We start from the raw sequence: 18264 nt of genomic DNA, 5'->3' as shown, positions 1-18264 counted from the left end.
ACTTCCAGCAATGAAGGTATTTGGTGTATGCTTCCTGTGGCCACAGCTGGTTGCCATAAGAGATGGACTGTGAACCATCTTGAAGTACACCCTTCTCATGTGGGCTTTCTAGAAGCTGGCTACCAGCAGCTGAGTGCTATCCAGAGTAGAGGCTGTTGGGACGAGAGGCTGGAAATGGCCAGCCACGCCAGAGAATTTTGATTATGGTTTTCAGCAGCAAGTATTCCATGGAAAAAAGTTACTAACCCCTTGTGTCCAATACCAAGACACTATAGTAACTGGATAAGGAAGGATTTTTTTTTTTTTTTTCTAATTCTGTTCCCTTCAGAAGGGCCAGAAATAACCTTAGAATGGAAAAGGAGATACAGGGGAATGAGAAAAGAAACAAGTTACCCACGCTTGTTTTTTCAGGTTTCCCATGCAAAGGCAGGCCTGAGCAGGGGTAAAGTTATGCTTTAAAGATAGTTTGGCGTTTTGATGTTTCACTTGTATGGGCTCTTTAATATCCAGAAAAGGGTCCTTTATTGCCTGAAAGTGATCAGGAAAGCTATATGGTCTGAGGTTTCATCCCTAGGAAAATCCATGGAGCAGGCTTCCAAATGGAAAAAAAGTTGTGTTGTCTGTAGACTTCTTCTACCACCATCACAGTTTTCATGATTCAGTAAACCAGACCAATGGAAAGGATTTAAAAGACACTTAGGATTATGATATTTATGATCCTATTCCAGCGAAGTATGAAATGTTTTCATTACCATTACCAGGGCAAAATGCTTGTTGAATTCAATTTTCCAGAGTGTTGGAGTGACTCAAAACTGCTTCATTTAAATAAGGAATCTTTCAGGCAGATTGAGCCAGACATGTGCAATCCACTAAAGGTTATAAAACTATGTAAAAGTACAATTTGGACTAAGAATTTGGGTTAAAAAACTTCAGATAGGTGATGAATGTAACTAAAACAACACATGAGGAGGTATATAGTAGTCAGGTAGACAATTCATTGAACCTTAGTGTCAGACTACCTGAGTATCAGACTAGAAAGAATCCGAATGATTAGAAGTTCTTGTAGATCATGCCAAGGACTTTGGAATTTATTTTACAGACTGAGAAGCAAAAGCATTATCAGATAATAAACTAGAAGAACGTAAGTGGCCATGTGCACTTCAAAGTGAGGAAATTATTGTGTTAAATCTAGAAAGGCAGATCCACTTTAGTATAGAAGGAAGGAGACAGTCCAAGACATGTTAGGGACTGGAACTTGTAAACTTCATAGTCATCCAGTCTTGGCCAAGAGAAGAATCAAAGATGAGTACAGATTTCCCATTTGGGTGGTCAGATGGGTAGTTATGATGTTGAGTTTATATAACAGAGGAGCAGGCTTGGGAGAGTGGGATGAGAGGGTTGTGGAATTAATCCTGTTGGGTCATGATTTAGTTGAAGTGTCTGAAATAGCCAAAGTGAACTGTCCTGAAGCAGTTCCAAATTTGTCTAGAGAGAAGCCTACAAAGAAGATAGAAAGTTTATGACTCTGGTTTGTAAATCATAGCTGAACCCTTTGACGGGAACATTATCACTAGGGAGAAGGATTAAAGGGAGGAGAGAAGGTCAAGGAAATCCTTGGAAATGTTAGAGTTACACAGATTAGTTGGCTTGCGACTTTTTGTCTGCTGCACTAGACTAAGTTCCTTGTGGACAGGGCCTCTGTCTTATTCATGGGCATAACTGCTGCCTAGAGCCAAATGTAAGTGTGCTTTGTGGAGCCACACAATTACAGTGTCTCAGAAACTTCCCACCCACCTCCATACTGTCTGCATACTGCTGGCTTAACACTCATCCTTGAATCTGAACTTTCACTTTAGCTATTAAGGAGGGTGTATGTAAGGGGTCTTCAAGAAGTTGATGGAAAATGTCTTATGAAAAAAAATTATGCATGAATTTCAGGTTTTCTTGTTGCAGCAAAATAAGCTTAATTCCTCTTGTCCCCAAAATCATCCTTGGGTTATTTCCCTTTTAGGCCCTATCACTATGCCTGACACTGCTGAATTCCACTTCCCAGTAGTAGTGGGGTCAGTAGTGAGATCTTTCTTGAGGCAGTTGGAAGAAATACCCTTGACCCAGAGAGAGCCACCTACAGCAGGAAGGTAACCTCCAAGTACTTCAGCTGAGATTGGGCAGGAAGAACCCAGCTCAACACAGGAGGATGGTGTGCATTTAGGCCCTGTCAAATGGAATTTGTTCTGTTACCTAACAATACATTTTAGAAGTTGCCCCCAGTATGTTTGCTTCCAGCACCCAAACAGTGAAAATGTTCTTCACCTTCACATGCTAAGAGGATGGGGATAGTTTTCAAATTTAAATTGTTTATTGAAATGTCAAAAGTTCATAGTGCCTGTCTATGTCTCCTTAGAACTAGCTCCAAGAGTAGGAGTGTTCATTTTCTTTCCCTGTTTTCCAGTATATATTTGTTGAATGCATGAATAAAATTATGATTGCAAAGACAAAGGGGCCAATTTGTCAACTAGACTTAAAATTTCTATAGAAACTGCAAATAAAAAGTGTATGGATTATTCCTGTATGTAATCAGTGATGTTGGATGGAGATTTTTCTGGCATTCAGATGCTGTTACGCTTTCTTCCATTGTGCAGTGACAGCCACCACCTTCACATTGCATTTAGGAATGTAGTTTGTTTCAGAAAAGCAATAGAAGGAAAACCAGCTGTTTTCCAAGTGTTCTTAAGGTGGTGAGTAAATTGGTCTTTTTTTCTTAAGTAATTTTAATTTTGTGAAGACGACTTTGTTTGATCCCACTGTATCTGAGTTTCTACTTTCACTGCAGCCCTACCCTCACATCACACTTGTCATCCCATTATTCATTTTAGTGTGGCTTTTTTGTTTCTCTTCACAACCATATGTATGCTTTGAATGCTTCCATTGTATCCAACCCATGGAAGAAATTGATAAAATGTACATGGGACCCACATGAAGTGGAGGCAGTAATGTCAATAGGTGTTGGGCCTCATCTGAGGCCTCTGATTTCACATGTACGTGAAGTTATTTTTTAGCCATATGGTTTATGGCATGAATTCTTTGGTTACTTTTTCTATCACCGTGGAACTTAATATTAAGAGTCGTACTGTTAATTCATTTAAATGTGTAAGTGCCACTTCCCATAGATACTTAGCTCATGACCACCTAATTGACAATAAAAACATTTTAACTGCCTTATATTACGCCTCACAAAAAAAGCCTGAAATGTGTACTGACATCTGGAGAAAGAAAAGACTAGTGTCTTTGCTCAAGGACAATAGTCCAGTCTGCCTTTTGACAAAGTAATTGGGTTGTGGATGTTTAGCAGTAAAAATATCCTAAATGCTCATCTTTCTTAGTCTTCATTTATGGATGAGAAAACATAGTTTCCAAGTTGTGAAGTATTTTGTCCCTAATCAATGTGACCATTGCATTTATATAAATAAAGTAAGAAACCAGAGCCTCTGTTCCTGCTTAGACTTCATTCCACAGTAGCAAGCCGGGTTAACTTCAGCTTCCTTAAGTGGGCATTGTCTTTGCTTGATTAAATATGAGCAGGCTCCACATAGGGCATGACCGATAGAAAGGGAGGCCTGCTTGGTTCTCTATTCAATTTGGTTTCATTTGTTATATTGTTTGTATTATAAAAAAGGCAGAAATTAGAGGTAGGCCCCCCCCCCCCCCATCTTTGTCCCCAGTTGCTTTTCTCTCCCGACACCACTGAAGAAACAAATTTGCTAACGGTCCCCAAATTGTTTTTTACTCTCTTTTACAGTAAGAGAAATACTGCCAAAAAGTTTCCCAGAGTCATGTTCCTCTTATATATCTCTCCTTGAAAACTGTTGTTTGGTATGAAGATGAAGCCTGGTGTGGAAAGTTCAAGATGCCTTGGTCCCAGCCCAGCCTACCCTTCCTTTGCTGCCCGTTCTCGCTGCTTGTCTCCGTGGCTTCATTCGGAGGGCTGCAGGGCCTGCCGTGACCTGGGTCCATATCTTACTTTTAAATCCTGCCTTGATTGCTGTGTTTTTATAGAAGAGGAAAACATTTTCTCCTGAGTTCAGGAGCAGTCTTGAGATCAGGGGTAAGATTTTTCATAGGTAAGTATTAAGAAGTAGTTGATAATGGGAAGAAAAAGGAGGGGTGTCTTAGAAAAAATGTTCTTTGTGGTGATGGAGTTGCTTCCAATTTATTTCCCAATCCCTTCAAAAACTTGTTTTCTGTCCTCTTCGTGCACTATGTGTTCCGATTCTAGGGACATGCAGTGCTGCCTGTCTCCCTTTCCCTAAGGGGTTTTTGAAAATGGAGTTTTCAAAATTTGTGGGCTGTGGGAGACTTCTGATTGTCTCTCCCAAATACTTAGCTCTTTCATTCATAAGAGACTCTTGCCTTAGGATGGTGTGAATCTGATTCAGTAATGCTGGATCCACTGGTACATCTTTTGGGCCATGGAGATTGTTTCGAGGGCTTGGCCTTTTCTTTCTTGGGTGTTCCACGTTTGTATCTCCATGGACTATATATCTAAGAAGCTTACCTTTTGATTCCCTGCCAATGGCAGGATCTTGGAGATTATTCTGCCCGATGCTTGCACACTTGCTGGAGGAGTCCATGATCCCTTCTTCCTCCTGTGGTGCTGGGCTGCTGTCCTCAGGAAACTTTCTCTGTTGTGCTGCTCCCTGCTCTGGACTTTGCAGAGACAAAACCAGGGTCTGCTTGCTCTCTACTTTGGAGGGTGATCTCATTTTCAGAGTTGTGCTCCCACCGTCTTCCTTAGAGTTTGCCTTTGGGATCACAGTGGAAGCTGCCTGGCAGTCCTTAAGCAGCCCACTCCGGACAGCTGGGTAGAGTGTGTCTTTGTTCAGATTAAATCTAAAGAGCATTTTATTCTTTCTCCCCTCCACCCTTTTCTCAATGATTGCCTTCACGGCTGCCTCACTGTCATCCACCAAGGTGGTGCTGTAGGTGGAGAATGAGCTCTTGTTGGTGAGCTGTTTGACAAGCTCTTTGTTACCAAGCAGTCGTGCATGTGCCAGTTCTGACCTTTGGAGCTTCAGGTGGCATCGCTTATAAAAGGCTTTCTGCTCCATGAGCCAAGCATTGGCTTCATATTTTTTCATGGTTTCCAGGAAACTGAGTTTCTTTTTCAGCAAGTTATCTTCTTTCCAATTGAAGGACAGGATTGAGTAGGACTTCTCTGTTTCCATGAGCTTTATACCTTCTCCAAATATGGGGCAGTACTTGTTTCTCTGATTGCTGAAATTTTCTGACAAGTTCTGACAGTTGCTGCATTGGTGGCTCCTCCATGAGATGCCCATTTGGACCAGGGGATCTGACATTTTTCTGCCCATGTGGGGACCTGGAAGCCAGTGTTCTGTCAGCAGAGGACCTGTGAGTGTGCTTAGTTACCCATGGGCACTATGTAGTGTTCTATTCCGGGCCTTGATGTTTGTTTTTAAGAATTCTATGGGTTGCCAGGACATGTAGTATGGAAGCTGAGGGCTTCTCCCAAGGTCAGAGGTCATCAGATACTTATTTCCTGGCTTCTTAACTCTACCTGACAACTGTCCCCTCCCCAATGGGAGGCAGGCTTGAAGGCCATCTGCCATGTCTCTACTACTTCTCATTTTCAGTTGGAGGTTTCTTAAGTTTGGTTCTATGTTTCCCAGGCAGATGATAACAGAAAGGGTTTTTTGTTGTTGTTTTTTTAAATGAAGTTAACAGAGATACAGGATTTTAAAGTGATAATAGGGAAACATCCCAATAAGGTGGCTGAAAGTGATTCTTTTTATGAGGGCGATCTCTGAAAAGTTCATGGAAAAATGTACATTATGAAAAGAATGTGCATGAATTTTAATTTTTTTTGTACGAGACTAAATATTTTAATTTCATTTTCCCATGAACTTGTTATACTCCCCTTTTATGTTTTATGAAGTCTCCTTATGAACCTCATAAGGATGTAACTGATCAGTTTGTTGTAGTTGGTCCCCTTTTGTAATGTATAAGAATTTTTGTTAAAAACAAACTTCCTGAAAATTAAAAAAAAAAAAAAAATGAGGCAAAGGTAGAAGGCAGAAGAAGATACAAGTGAGGACTCCTTGCTGAAGACATGGCCACTGTTGACATTCTGTCTCTAGAAGCCACACTCAAAAAAATGTGACTGTGTGGTTAGATGTTAGACCTACCCTAGACAGTGTCTCAGATATCAGGACAGCAGGATGGGCCACAGAGCCCTAGATGGTGGTGGTGCTAGCCTGTGGAAGTCCTAAATTCCCTGCCTTGCTGTGTCATCACCCAAATGATTGCTCCATTTACAAGAGCACCTTCATATAAGTTGCCACATTTGTGCTACCAGGATTTTATGGGGTTTTGTGATTCCAGCCACTTTGTTATTTAAGGTTGTTACCTAGGTTTCCATTTTTTAAAAATTAAAAAGATACAAATTTTCTACGTCTCCTCCCCCTCCAAATATTCCTATTATGTCACTTGTTGCTCTTTCCCAGTCTATCCCAAGTACTCCTCCAAACTATCGAATAGTAGTTCATTCCTGAAATTGTGCTGTACCTTCTTTAAGTCTTTTGAAACTTCTAGAAGTCATATTTTTTTCTTCAACTGACAGCAAATAGACTATCTCTACGTGTTCTTCCTCTTCAAGAGTTACTGCTTTGTCAAAGCCTACTGAGTAAAATACAAAGTTTTGATAGCTTTCTCTCTTTCATTACCAAGGAGGCATTCAGGGTAAAGGTAGTATTTTTTAATTAATAAAACCAAATGATATAAAAAATGATTTCTACTTTAGAAAATGTTATGTAAATCTAAAGGAATTTTCATGAATTCATGTTGCCCCAGACATCCAGGCTACTCTTCCTCCACTGAATGGCTATCATGTAATTTGAAGGTTTGATCTCCAAAGCACACCCAGCTTCAGGTGGAGGCAGATTATTTCTAAGTCAATCAGAGCCACATTGTTAATCTTGCCACAAACTGGCTTGGATTGGGGCTGGTCAAAACCACTTTTGGCCTATGAGATGTAACGGTGTTTATAATAAACCTGGGGAAAAGAGTATACTTGCTTAAATAGTAGGAAAATAATAGTAGTGTTGGGTAGTTTGTTTTATTGCAACTTTAAAGGGGTTGAATTAATCCAGTTGTAGCTTTGTTGAATTTCCCTTCCCCTTCTGGTTGTATCTCCTAGGCTAGACCCCTTTAGATGGTCAAAACCTGCTGGCTTATTTTATAGTCAGTGGAGTCCAGCACTGTTTTAAGATTCCCAGGGCTAACCTTCCAATATTTAATCAGAAGAGATGCTGGCAGCCAAGAACTGTCTGCATGTGAAATATTGCTGTCACTTAGAAATGTGCTTTGTGCTCTAGCAATTTTACAGCTGTAAAGGATCTAAACTATTAAATCTGTATTTTTAATTTTATTTTTTAAAAGTTGGAAGTTGTAGAGAGACAAATAGAGCTCTTATCTGCTGGTTCATACTCCCAAATACCCATAGTGGCTGGGGCTGTGACATGCCAAAGTTGGAGCCAGAACCCCAATCCAGACTCCACATGAGTTGCAGGAACTCCACTACTTCAACCATCACCTGCTGCATCCCAGGGTACACATTAGTGGGAAGAATCAGGAATGGAGCTGAGATTCAAACCAGGGTACTCTAATTTGGAATGTGGGCATGTGGGCATTCCAATCAGTGGTTAAACCACTAGGCCCAATGCCCACCCCATAATCCACTGTTATATGAGGGGTAACATTGCAAAAGTAAAGGGTCAGAAATCCCTTGGTAGAGACGAGGGCCCAGAAAAATGTGGAATTGCACCAAGCTTCCCATGAATACCAACAGCAGTGTCCCATTGTGATGGTAATGACACTTGCTCCTACAATGGGCCCAGCACCAGGCAATGTGATTGCTCATGTGATCAGCTTACTATGTCCCTGAAGTCCATGCAGTGTAAACTGAAATTACTTTAGTTCTGTGGCTACTGACTGCATCTTACTCCTATGTTAATACTTCCATGAATACTATCCTATTTTCCCAGTCATCCACACTGGGAACTTGGGAGACATCTTTAACTCTTGGTTTCTGACACTTCCTTTCCAGTTGTTCCCCTAGTTCAGCATCAGATCTACCCGCCTCAGACATACAGATGACCAGCAGTTCCCTAACGAGGTTATTCTTTTTTTTTTTTTTTTTTTTTGGAGGTAAAATAGCAAGGTTTATTAGGGAAGGGACATCTGTAAGGACAGATAGGCACCTTTCCAGACAGAACCTGAGAGACTGGGGAGGAGGAAGGAGCGAGGTTACATGTTGAGTGGAGAGATTACACCTGACCAGGCCAGGCGGGCGGCTCAGCAGAAATGCAGAGGGCTGAGTGCACAGTCCAGTTGAGGCTGGGGGTTTTTAAGGAGATGGGTCTGGCTTCCCCACCTCGGCTCCTCTTGGAACAAAGGGCTGTTTGGATGTAACGAGGTTATTCTCTTGATCACTGGATTCTTTTCACATAATGTGGCTTTTTTTATTTGTATGTCTCCTGCTTAAAGTTAGAAAATCATTTCAGCCCTTGTATTCCCTTCACTTTCAAGGTCTACCATAATTACATAATGTAATTACATTACATTACGACTGACTTGACTGTCGAGTCAGTCGTATCCACAAGGCCTAGAGTTCCTCAACTGTCAATGGGAACAATGGGAGCAGTTCCATTGGGCTCTGGGTTTTTTCAGACTTTCTTCACAGTTCAGGCTCCATATCCAAATCCAGCATTTAGCCCAAGTGACCTCTGTTCATTGAGCATCTGCTACATATTCTTGCTGACAGACACTGTGCTGGCTCTGGGGAGATACAAAGTCTTTGAAGCTCTCCTCTAGCAAGTGACAATTCACTGAAGCACCAAGGCAGCAGTAGGTGCAGTGTGCTCTGAGATTTCATAAAGAATTTCAGAAAGGTCGACAGAATTCATGTAGCCCAAATGATAAGACATTCAAGAACATGGCAGAATTACAAAGTGCTAGAGCTAGGACCCAAACCTGGGACACCTGACTCCAAGAACAGCATTCCTTGTACGGTACCAAGTTGTCTGCTCATAATCTTATTGCGGAGACAGCTTACAAAAGTTAAGACTGAGGAGTATACATTATGGATAGCCACAGAAGAGTCCGCCGTCCTGATGAGTTGTCCACAGAAAACACAAGTTTTCTTTCAAGCTGAACACAGGTATGTTAACAAGATGGTTTTCTCCACTAGTCCAGCAAGAGAATGCTATTGGCAGTTTCCTCTTCCCTACTTTTCTGCTTAGCTAGGGCTGAGGGCAAGTCTTGTGGCTGAAGCTCCAAGTAGGAACCATGGCTGTGTGCAAGCCAGACAGATGGGTCACTGCCAATGGGACTCCCTTCTTACGAAATCATACAAGTTATGCTGTCTACTCCAGATCTGCCTATGACCTGAACCAAGAAACCCACATCCATTATGCTCAATGCACATGTTCCTGAACAGTGGGTCACAGAAGAAATGAAAGAAGAAATCAAAAAATTTCTGGAAGTGAATGAAGATGATGATACAACATATCAAAACACACAGGATACAGCAAAATCAGTGTTAGGAGGGAGGTTTGTAGCAGTTGGTGCCTACATGGAAAATACTGGAAAGTTGCCAAATAAATGAGCTATCAATGCATCTCAAGGACCTAGAAAAATAACAAATGCAAAATTCGTAGGAAAAAAGAAATAATTAAAATTGGAGAAGAAATAAAATTGAAACCAAAACAATACAGAAGAGCTGCAAAATGAATAATTTTTTTTAAAAAGTAAACAAAATTGATACACTGTTGGCTCAACTAAAAGACCCAAATCAATAAAATCAGAGAGGGAGAAGGAAATGTAGCAACAGATACCACAGAGATAAGCATAATCAGGAATTACTAGAAAGAAGTGTATGCCAACAGATTGGGAAGCCTAGAGGAAATGGATACATTCCTGGAAACAATACACCAAAGTTGAGCCATGAAGACATAGAAAGCCTAACCAGACCAACAAGCAAGGCTGAGTTTTACCAGACATTTACAGAAGAACTAATTTCAATTTTCAAGCTATTCTAAGCCATTGAAAGGGGGTTGAGAGTCCTCCCAAACTCCTTCAATTAAGTCAGCATCACATTAATTCCTAAACAACAAAAAAGATAAAAGAATGAGAATTATAGGCCAGTTTCCCTAATAAATACAGATGAAAAATCCTCCAACATAATGCTAGCCAGTTGAGATCAACAACAAATCGAAAATTCACCCAGACCAAGTGACTTGCCTGGTATGCAGGGATGGTTCAACGTTCACAAATCCATAAATGTGATCATATTAACGAACTGAAGAATAAAAATCTGTGATTACCTCACTAGATGGCAGAAAAAGCATCCTTTCATGATGAGAACTTTAAGCAAATTGGGTATAGAAAGAACATTCCTCAACAGAATCAAATTGCCTCAAGGCAATTTACAACAAACCCACAGCCTGCATCCTATTGAATGGGGAAAAGTGGGAAGCATTCCCCCTTAAGTTAAAGCAGACAACGATGCCCACACTCACCATTAGTATTTAATATAGTCCTGGAAGTTTTAGCCAGAGCTATTAGGCAAGAAAACTCAAAGGGAAACAAATTGGGAAGGAGAACATCATACCATTCCTATTTGCAGATGACATGATTCTATATTTAGGGGATCCAAAGCACTCCACTAAGAAACTATCCAAATTCATGGAAGTGTTTGGTAAAGTGGCGGGATTTAAAATCAACACAAAAAATCAATAGCCTTTGTATACACAGACAATGCCATGGCTGGAAATAACTTCTAAGATCAGTTCCATTCACAGTAGCTATGAAAAATATAATACCTTGACATAAATTTAACCAAGGATGTCAAAGATCTCTACAATGAGAATTAAAAAATATTGAAGAAATAGAAGACACAAAAAATGAAAAATTCTTCCATGTTCATGGATTAGAACAGTGTATCATCAACTACCAAAAGCAACTTAGAGATTCAATGCAATTCCAATCAAAATATGTAGAACATTCTTCTCTGATCTAGAAAAAAAGTTGCTGAAAGTCACATGGAAATACAAGGGTCCTCAAATAGCGAAAGCAATCCTATACAACAAAAAAGCCTGAGGGATCACAAAAAAAATTTCAAGACATACTATATACTACAGGGCAGTTATAATCATAACAGCCTGGTACTACCAAAAAAACATATGAGTAGACTAGTGAAACAATAGAAACTCCAGAAGTCAACCCACGCCTCTACAACCAACTTATGTTTTGAGAAAGGAGCTAAAATCTATCCCTGGAGCAAGGATAGTCTGTTCAACAACTGGTGCTGGGAAAACTGGATTTTCACATGCAGAAGTATAAAGACTCCTAGTTTACACCATATAGAAAAATCTGCTCAAAATGGATCAAGGACCTAGTTCTATGATGCAAAATACCACCAAATTATTAGAGAAGATTGGGGAAACTGTAAGACATTGGCATAGACAAAGACTTCTTGGAGAAGATCACAGAAGTACAGGCAATCAAAGCCAAATTTGACAAATGGAATTAGGTCAAATTGAGAAGACTTTGAACTCAGCAAAATGAAGAGGCAACCAGAAGAATAGGAAAAAGTATTTGCAAACCATGCAACTATCCAGAATTTATTATAAAGAGCCCCAGAAGCATATGATAGAATGCTCAGGATCACTAGCCATCAGGGAAATGCAAATCAAAGAAGTTTCACCACATCCCAGTTAGTATAGCTTTTATACAGAAATAAAAAAACAACCAATGCTGGCGAGGATGTAGGGAAAAAAAGATGAGCTACTGTGGGAGACAGTATGGAAATACCTCAGAAATCTAAATATAAACCTACCATATTACCTAACCGTCCCACTCCTGTGAATTCACTCAAAGGAAAACAATATATGAATGAATTGTCTATATCCCAATGTTTATTGCAGTTCAGTTCACAATAGCTAAGGTATAGAATCAATCCAGATGTCCAGCAACCAATGACTGGATTGTGAAATTATGGTATATGTACACCATGGAGTACTACATAGCTGTAATCTTAAAAATAAAATCCTATTATTTGTAATAAAATGAATACAATTGGAAACCATTGTAGTTAGTGAAATAAGTCAGTCCCAAAAGACAAATATCATATGTTCTCCCTGATCTGTGGTAACTAACAGGGTATCTAAAAGGTAATCTATAGAAGTGAAGTTGTCACTTTGAGATGTGATGATTTCGAAAGCTCTTGTCTTGAATATTGAGCAGTTTTCATACTATTTGTTGAGCTGTTTACTTAGTGTACAACTAATCTTATAAGTAAAAAGTTATCTGAAAATAGATCTTTGTAAAAAATAAGAATGGGAATAGGAGAGAGTGGTGGAAGAACTGAGTGGGAAGAACAGTAGGGACAGAAGAATCACTATGTTCTTAAATTTGTATATATGAAATTTATGAAGTTTGTATGCCTTGAGTAAAATGTTTCCAGGCTTGAAATACAGACTAGGGATTATCAAAGAAATAAAAGTTGTTGTAATGAAGCCTATCAAAGGAAATACAGAGATAATAAAGAAATATGTAACAATTTAATTCATAGTAATACCAGTGTTATGCAAGGGGCACAGAAAAAAATATACTATTTCTAAGTATTTTTCAGTTTGATTGAAATAGAACCCTATAAGATCACAACGTTAAGATGAATGAACTCAAAGCATAAGAAGACAAAAATCTTGCAGCTATTTGAAAAAAAAAAACAATACATAGAAACATGAATCTATACATATTCAGGATGTGTGTACCCATATATAGGTACATGGATTTTATTCTTAAATCTCTTTAAAGATAACTGTCTTCTAACAGAAATAATGTATTCAACAGAATTAAGGATAAAAACCCTAAGATACACAGAAAAAGTATTCAGTAAAACTCAACATTCATTCATGAGTTTCCAAAATAGGTCTGAACAGTTTAGATGTGGAAGAAACGTGCCTCATTATCATAAACATGCCTCATTATGCATACTCACAATATGGAAAGAGATCAAAGCATTTTATCTAAGAATTTTAGCAAGAGAAACCAATAAAAGACTACAACTAGGAAAGGAGAAAATAAAAATTATCCCTGTTTGGAGATATTATTCTATATATAGAATAGCCTGAAAATTCTACCAAAAGATGCTTAGAATTGATGAATTTAGTAAAGTATCTATACAAAATCAAAATAACAGATCGGTAGTCTTTTTTTTTTACACCAAAAGTCAACACTGAGGAATAAACAATCCTACTTAAAATACTGCAAAAAATATTCAGTAGCAAATTTATTCTAGGATATGAAATAGTTCTACAATGACAACTATAGAACGGTAGTGGAAGTAATTGAAGAAGATACACAGAAATATCTGCCATGCCCATGGATTGGAAGAATTAATATTAAAATATGTATAGTATGCCAAGTGATTTAGATTCAGCAGTACTCATGAATATACCCATGGCTTTATTTATAGAACTCTGAATAGCCAAAGCTACCTACAGCAAAATCAAAAAAGCTGGAGGCATACTGGTTCCTAACTTCAAGACATACTACAGAGCTATAATAATCCAAGCAACATGGTACTCATAAAAATAGACACCTAGAGGAATAAGAGAAACAATAGGGACAAGCAGTGAATCCATGCAATCAATATTAGTATCATTTTTTTTTTGCGATATCATCCCAAAGCAGAGATGACAAAAGCAGAAATGGATACATGAAGCTATAACAAATAAAGAATTTTCAGTGTAGTAAAAGAAACAGTTAACAAAGTTAACACACAGCAGAGGCAATGGAAGAAAATGTTTTCCCATTATTTACCTGGCAAAGCATTGATACACAATATGTAAAGCCCTCAAAAAGTCAACAACAATAAAATAGTTTAAGGAATGGGTAAGGATATGATGAGGACTTTCTCAAATGAAGAAATAGAAATTGCTAATAAGCATATGAAAAGAGATTATCATTAGCCTGGCAAATACAAACAATTACAATGAGATGTCATTCTAGTTAGAATGGGTATTATCGAAACAACACAAATTAACAAACCTCTTAAGGATGAAAAAGAAACGAGCCCTTATAAGCTGTAGGTGGGAATGCAAATTAGTACAATAGTTATGGAGATTAGCATGGAAGTTCACTACCCCCAAAATCCCTAAAATATTTACCATGTTACTATCCCCCTTCTATATATATAACTAAAAGAAACAAACTCAGTATATAAAAGAGATGTCTAAACTCCCATGTTGATTGCAGAACTAGTCAGAATAGCCACGATATGGAATCAACCTAAGTAGGTATTTATCAGTGGGTGAATGGACTTAAGAAAATGTGTTAAATGTTCACAATGAAATATTATTTAGCCAGAAACCAATGAAATCATTACATTTGTGTCACAATTTGATGGAGCTGGAGGTTACATTAAGTAAAAAAAAATCTCTAAAGCACCTCCTAAATTAAAATTATGGGTGACCTATCAAAAGTAATGTGGAATCATACCAAATATTTTCGATGATTTGATTTCTGTCCTCTAGAAGAGTAAGTTGAAGTTTTAGGACCAGTACTTATCATTAGGATCTTATTTGGAAATAGAATGAGATTATTAGGATAGATCATCTTCCAGTATGTCTTATTTAGCATAAACTCTAATTCTCATGGATGAGAACAGAGTCACACAGAAGAGAAAACCATGGGTTGATAGAAGCAAAGATTGGGATAATGCATCTGTAATTTGCTGAATGTCAAGGATAGCTGTTATACATTGGAACTTAGAAGAGGCAAGGAGATATTTTCTCTACATATTGCAAAGAGAACATGACCCTGATTTTACTATATTTCAGTTGAGTAGACTCCCAAATTGTGAGACAATAAATGATTTAAGTCACTGAGTTTGTGGTGCTAACAGCAGCCTAGGGAACTCACACAATGCTCAACCCAAAAGCAAGCCCTAAAAGAAAATAAACAAGGACAAATAGAAATCAAATAATAAGATGGTGAATTTAAATATAGCCATAACAATAATCATAATGGATGGTAAATTATATATAAAGTACATTGAAAATTCAAAGAATTTCAGATTGGGTTACACAAAATGTGACTATATTCATCTGAGAAATGCACTTTAATGACACATATACATTAGAAGGGTAGAAATACCAGTATGATTTAAAGAGTGTTGGAGTGCCTACATTAATACCAACAAAGTATACTAAAGAGCAAAGAATATTAGAAGGGATAAAGAAATTTGTTTCATTATTACTAAGGGGTTAATTTAACACAAGGATATAACAACATTGTTTATATGCCTCATAAGAAATATTCAAAGTTTGTGATATAAAACTTGATAGAACTGCAAGGAAACAGATGAATCCACAAGTAAAGTTTGAGATTCTAATACTACATCTGTTTCAGTCATTAACAGAATAAATGAAAGAAAATTTGCAAGGTTTTAGAAGATGTAAGCAACATTATTATCCACCTTAGGAAACCATGTATAGAACATACATCAGTGGAATTATACATTCTTTTTACTTGTATGTAAAACCACAAGATCATATTTTGGGCCAAAATCAAGTATTAACAACTTTAAAGTGAATACAGAAATGTGATTCAGGAAAATGGGGGTTAGGAAGCTCTATCCCATTTTCCCCCATGGTGATACCAGGAAAGAACCAGACTGGCTAACGTAGCATTGGAGGAGCTTTGGGAAATGGAAGTTTAAAGCAACCTGGCAAATGCCCAATGAAGGAAAAGTTACATGTAAAGTGGGAAATATTATATATTGTTTACTTCACATGCCTCATCTCCTTGGTATGGTGTAGTCTTTGTCTGGAAACTATAGCAACCCAATTCCATGCCTCAAACCAGAGGGAGAGAATGGTTTATGTTTTACCTAGCACAGATCTCTGGTGTGTAAAGTGGTGGTAGTTCCTGGTGGTGAAAGCTGCAATGATACTACAAACTTACAGATACCCAGAGGGAGAAATTATGGATGGAGACTAAAATGACCATATATGGCTCTGAGGAGGAACTGAGTTGAACCTAGGAAAAGCAGACGGTGAAAAGGAGTAGTTTTTAATGGGAAAGTGAAAAAGTCACACAGGCATAAGAAAGATGCATGCTCAGAAAAGACCTAATAAGACATTAAGGTTTTCACTCAGCTGAATCCTAGGCTGCCAGTCAGTAAAGGATTACTCTGGCATAGCATCAGTATACAGAGACTAGGAATGCTGGCTACATTTTCAAACATCTAATTTCAAACAAAAATTGCTAGTTGTAAAATGGAAAAGGATGGGGCTCATGCGGTGGTGTAGTAGATTAAGCCTCTATCTGTGTTGCCAGCATCCCATATGGACACTGGTTTTAGTCCTCACTGTTGCATTTTCAATCCAGCTCCCTGCTGATGTGCCTGAGAAAGCCGTGGGAGAAGGCTCCAGTGACTTCGCCCCTGTGCCCACATGGGGGACCCAGAAGAAGCTTCTGGCTCCTGACTTCTGATCAGCTCAGCTCTAGCTCATGTGACCATTTGGGGAGTTAACTAGTGGGTGGAAGCAAAGATATTGAGCTTAAAGACTTTAAAACATTTGTCATAAATATGTTCAGTTAAAGGAAAATAGAACATCTAAAGGAATGAGGAGAAATGTGAATAAAGTGAGAATAGCAACACAGCAGAAATTATGCTAGTAAAGGAGAGCCAAATATAAATCCTGGTGCATAAATTAACTGAATTTTAAAAATTTGCCTTGAGGGATTCAACAGCAGATGTGAAATGACAGAAGAAAGAAGCTACAAACTTGATAATGAGCCTTCAAATTATGGAATCCATGGAACAGAAACAACTGAAGAAAAATGGAGTCTGGGGAACTTATGGGAACTCCATCATTGGAAAAAATATGGGTATTATGGGAGTCCTAGAAGACAAAGTTATTTGAAGAAATACTATCACATTCCCAAGTCAAAGCTGAACGAATCCATTTATCAATAAACCTACCCTAGCAGAAATGTTAGGGGAGTCATTTCCGACAAATTAAAAAAAAAAAAATAGGACTTTGGCATGGGTCAATTCATGATATCAGTTACATAAATGGTGACAGAGTACCATAGAAGTGGAGGCTTTGTAATCAAAGTTGCTATCAATCCAAATTAAATTGTAAAAATAGATAAATAACAAAAAGTCTCAAAAAACTTTAGATAATGAGGGAATATATTGGTATTTCAGTCTGGGGCAAAAAACTTCCAGACATTCTGTAAAACATAAGGATCACATATTTCTTTTATAGCTCAGAGAACAGTTTTATGTTATTGTATCATACATATTAATACGAAATCCCACACAAAATAAGAAAATCCTAAGGACATTAAGTTAGTCTGTTTTCAAATGAATTCATATCACTTTCACACATAATACATTTAAAAGAATGGAAATCATACAATGTCTTCTCTTAAGACCACAATAGAATTAAACTAGAAATAACAGACAACATAGGATTAAAAAGGGAGGGGAGGGGCCAGCGCTGTGGCGCAGTGAGTTAACTCCCTGAAATCAAGTGCCAGCATCCTATATTGGTGCTGGTTCGTCTCGGCTGTTCCACTTCCAATCCAGCTCTCTGCTATGGCCTGAGAAAGCATTAGAGGATGGCCCAAGCCCTTGAGTCCCTGCACCTACGTGGGAGATCTGGAAGAAGCTCCTGGGTCCTGGCTTCGGATCCTCACAGCTCCGGCCGTTGTGGCCAATCGGGGAGTGAACCATTGGATGGAATCTCTCTCTCTCTCTCTTTCTGCCTCTCCTCTATCTGTGTAACTCTGACTTTCAAATAAATAAATAAATCTTTTAAAAAAGGGAGAGAATAGAGGGAACTCTGTACTTTTTCAAAAACTAAAATCACTAATTAAGTTAGTTAAAATGAGTATCAGATAGCTACATATTGCCAAATATGTGGGGAATAAAAGGTACACTTCTAATAAAACATACTTTAAGGAAAAAAATCTGAAGAAGTTAACATCAATAGTAACTAAATGAAAATGATAATGCATGTCACCAAAATTTGTGAGATACTCTCAAACCAGTACTTAGAGGGAAATTTACAACTTTCATTGGGCAAGAAGAATTAACTATATTCAATTACCTAACCTACCATCTTAGGAAATCAGAAAAAAGTAAGTTAAATCCAAAGTAAGCAGAAG

At 38.2% G+C, this 18264-nt stretch overlaps 1 protein-coding gene across 1 annotated transcript in view; it reads left to right on the top strand.

Moving 5' to 3' along the window:
- Positions 1-17944, top strand: part of UBE3A (ubiquitin protein ligase E3A) — a 117490-nt gene extending 99546 nt beyond the window's left edge. The window contains exon 13 of the mRNA XM_062205023.1: positions 16829-17944. Coding sequence (XP_062061007.1) covers positions 16829-16853 — 25 coding nt within the window. The 3' untranslated portion in view covers positions 16854-17944. The remainder of the gene's footprint in view (positions 1-16828) is intronic.
- Positions 17945-18264: the final 320 nt, after the last annotated feature.

This window comes from Lepus europaeus, chromosome 11 (genome assembly GCF_033115175.1).
Source record: "Lepus europaeus isolate LE1 chromosome 11, mLepTim1.pri, whole genome shotgun sequence".
NCBI classification, from domain to species: domain Eukaryota; kingdom Metazoa; phylum Chordata; class Mammalia; order Lagomorpha; family Leporidae; genus Lepus; species Lepus europaeus.
This window is presented reverse-complemented; position numbering and strand designations above follow the sequence as displayed.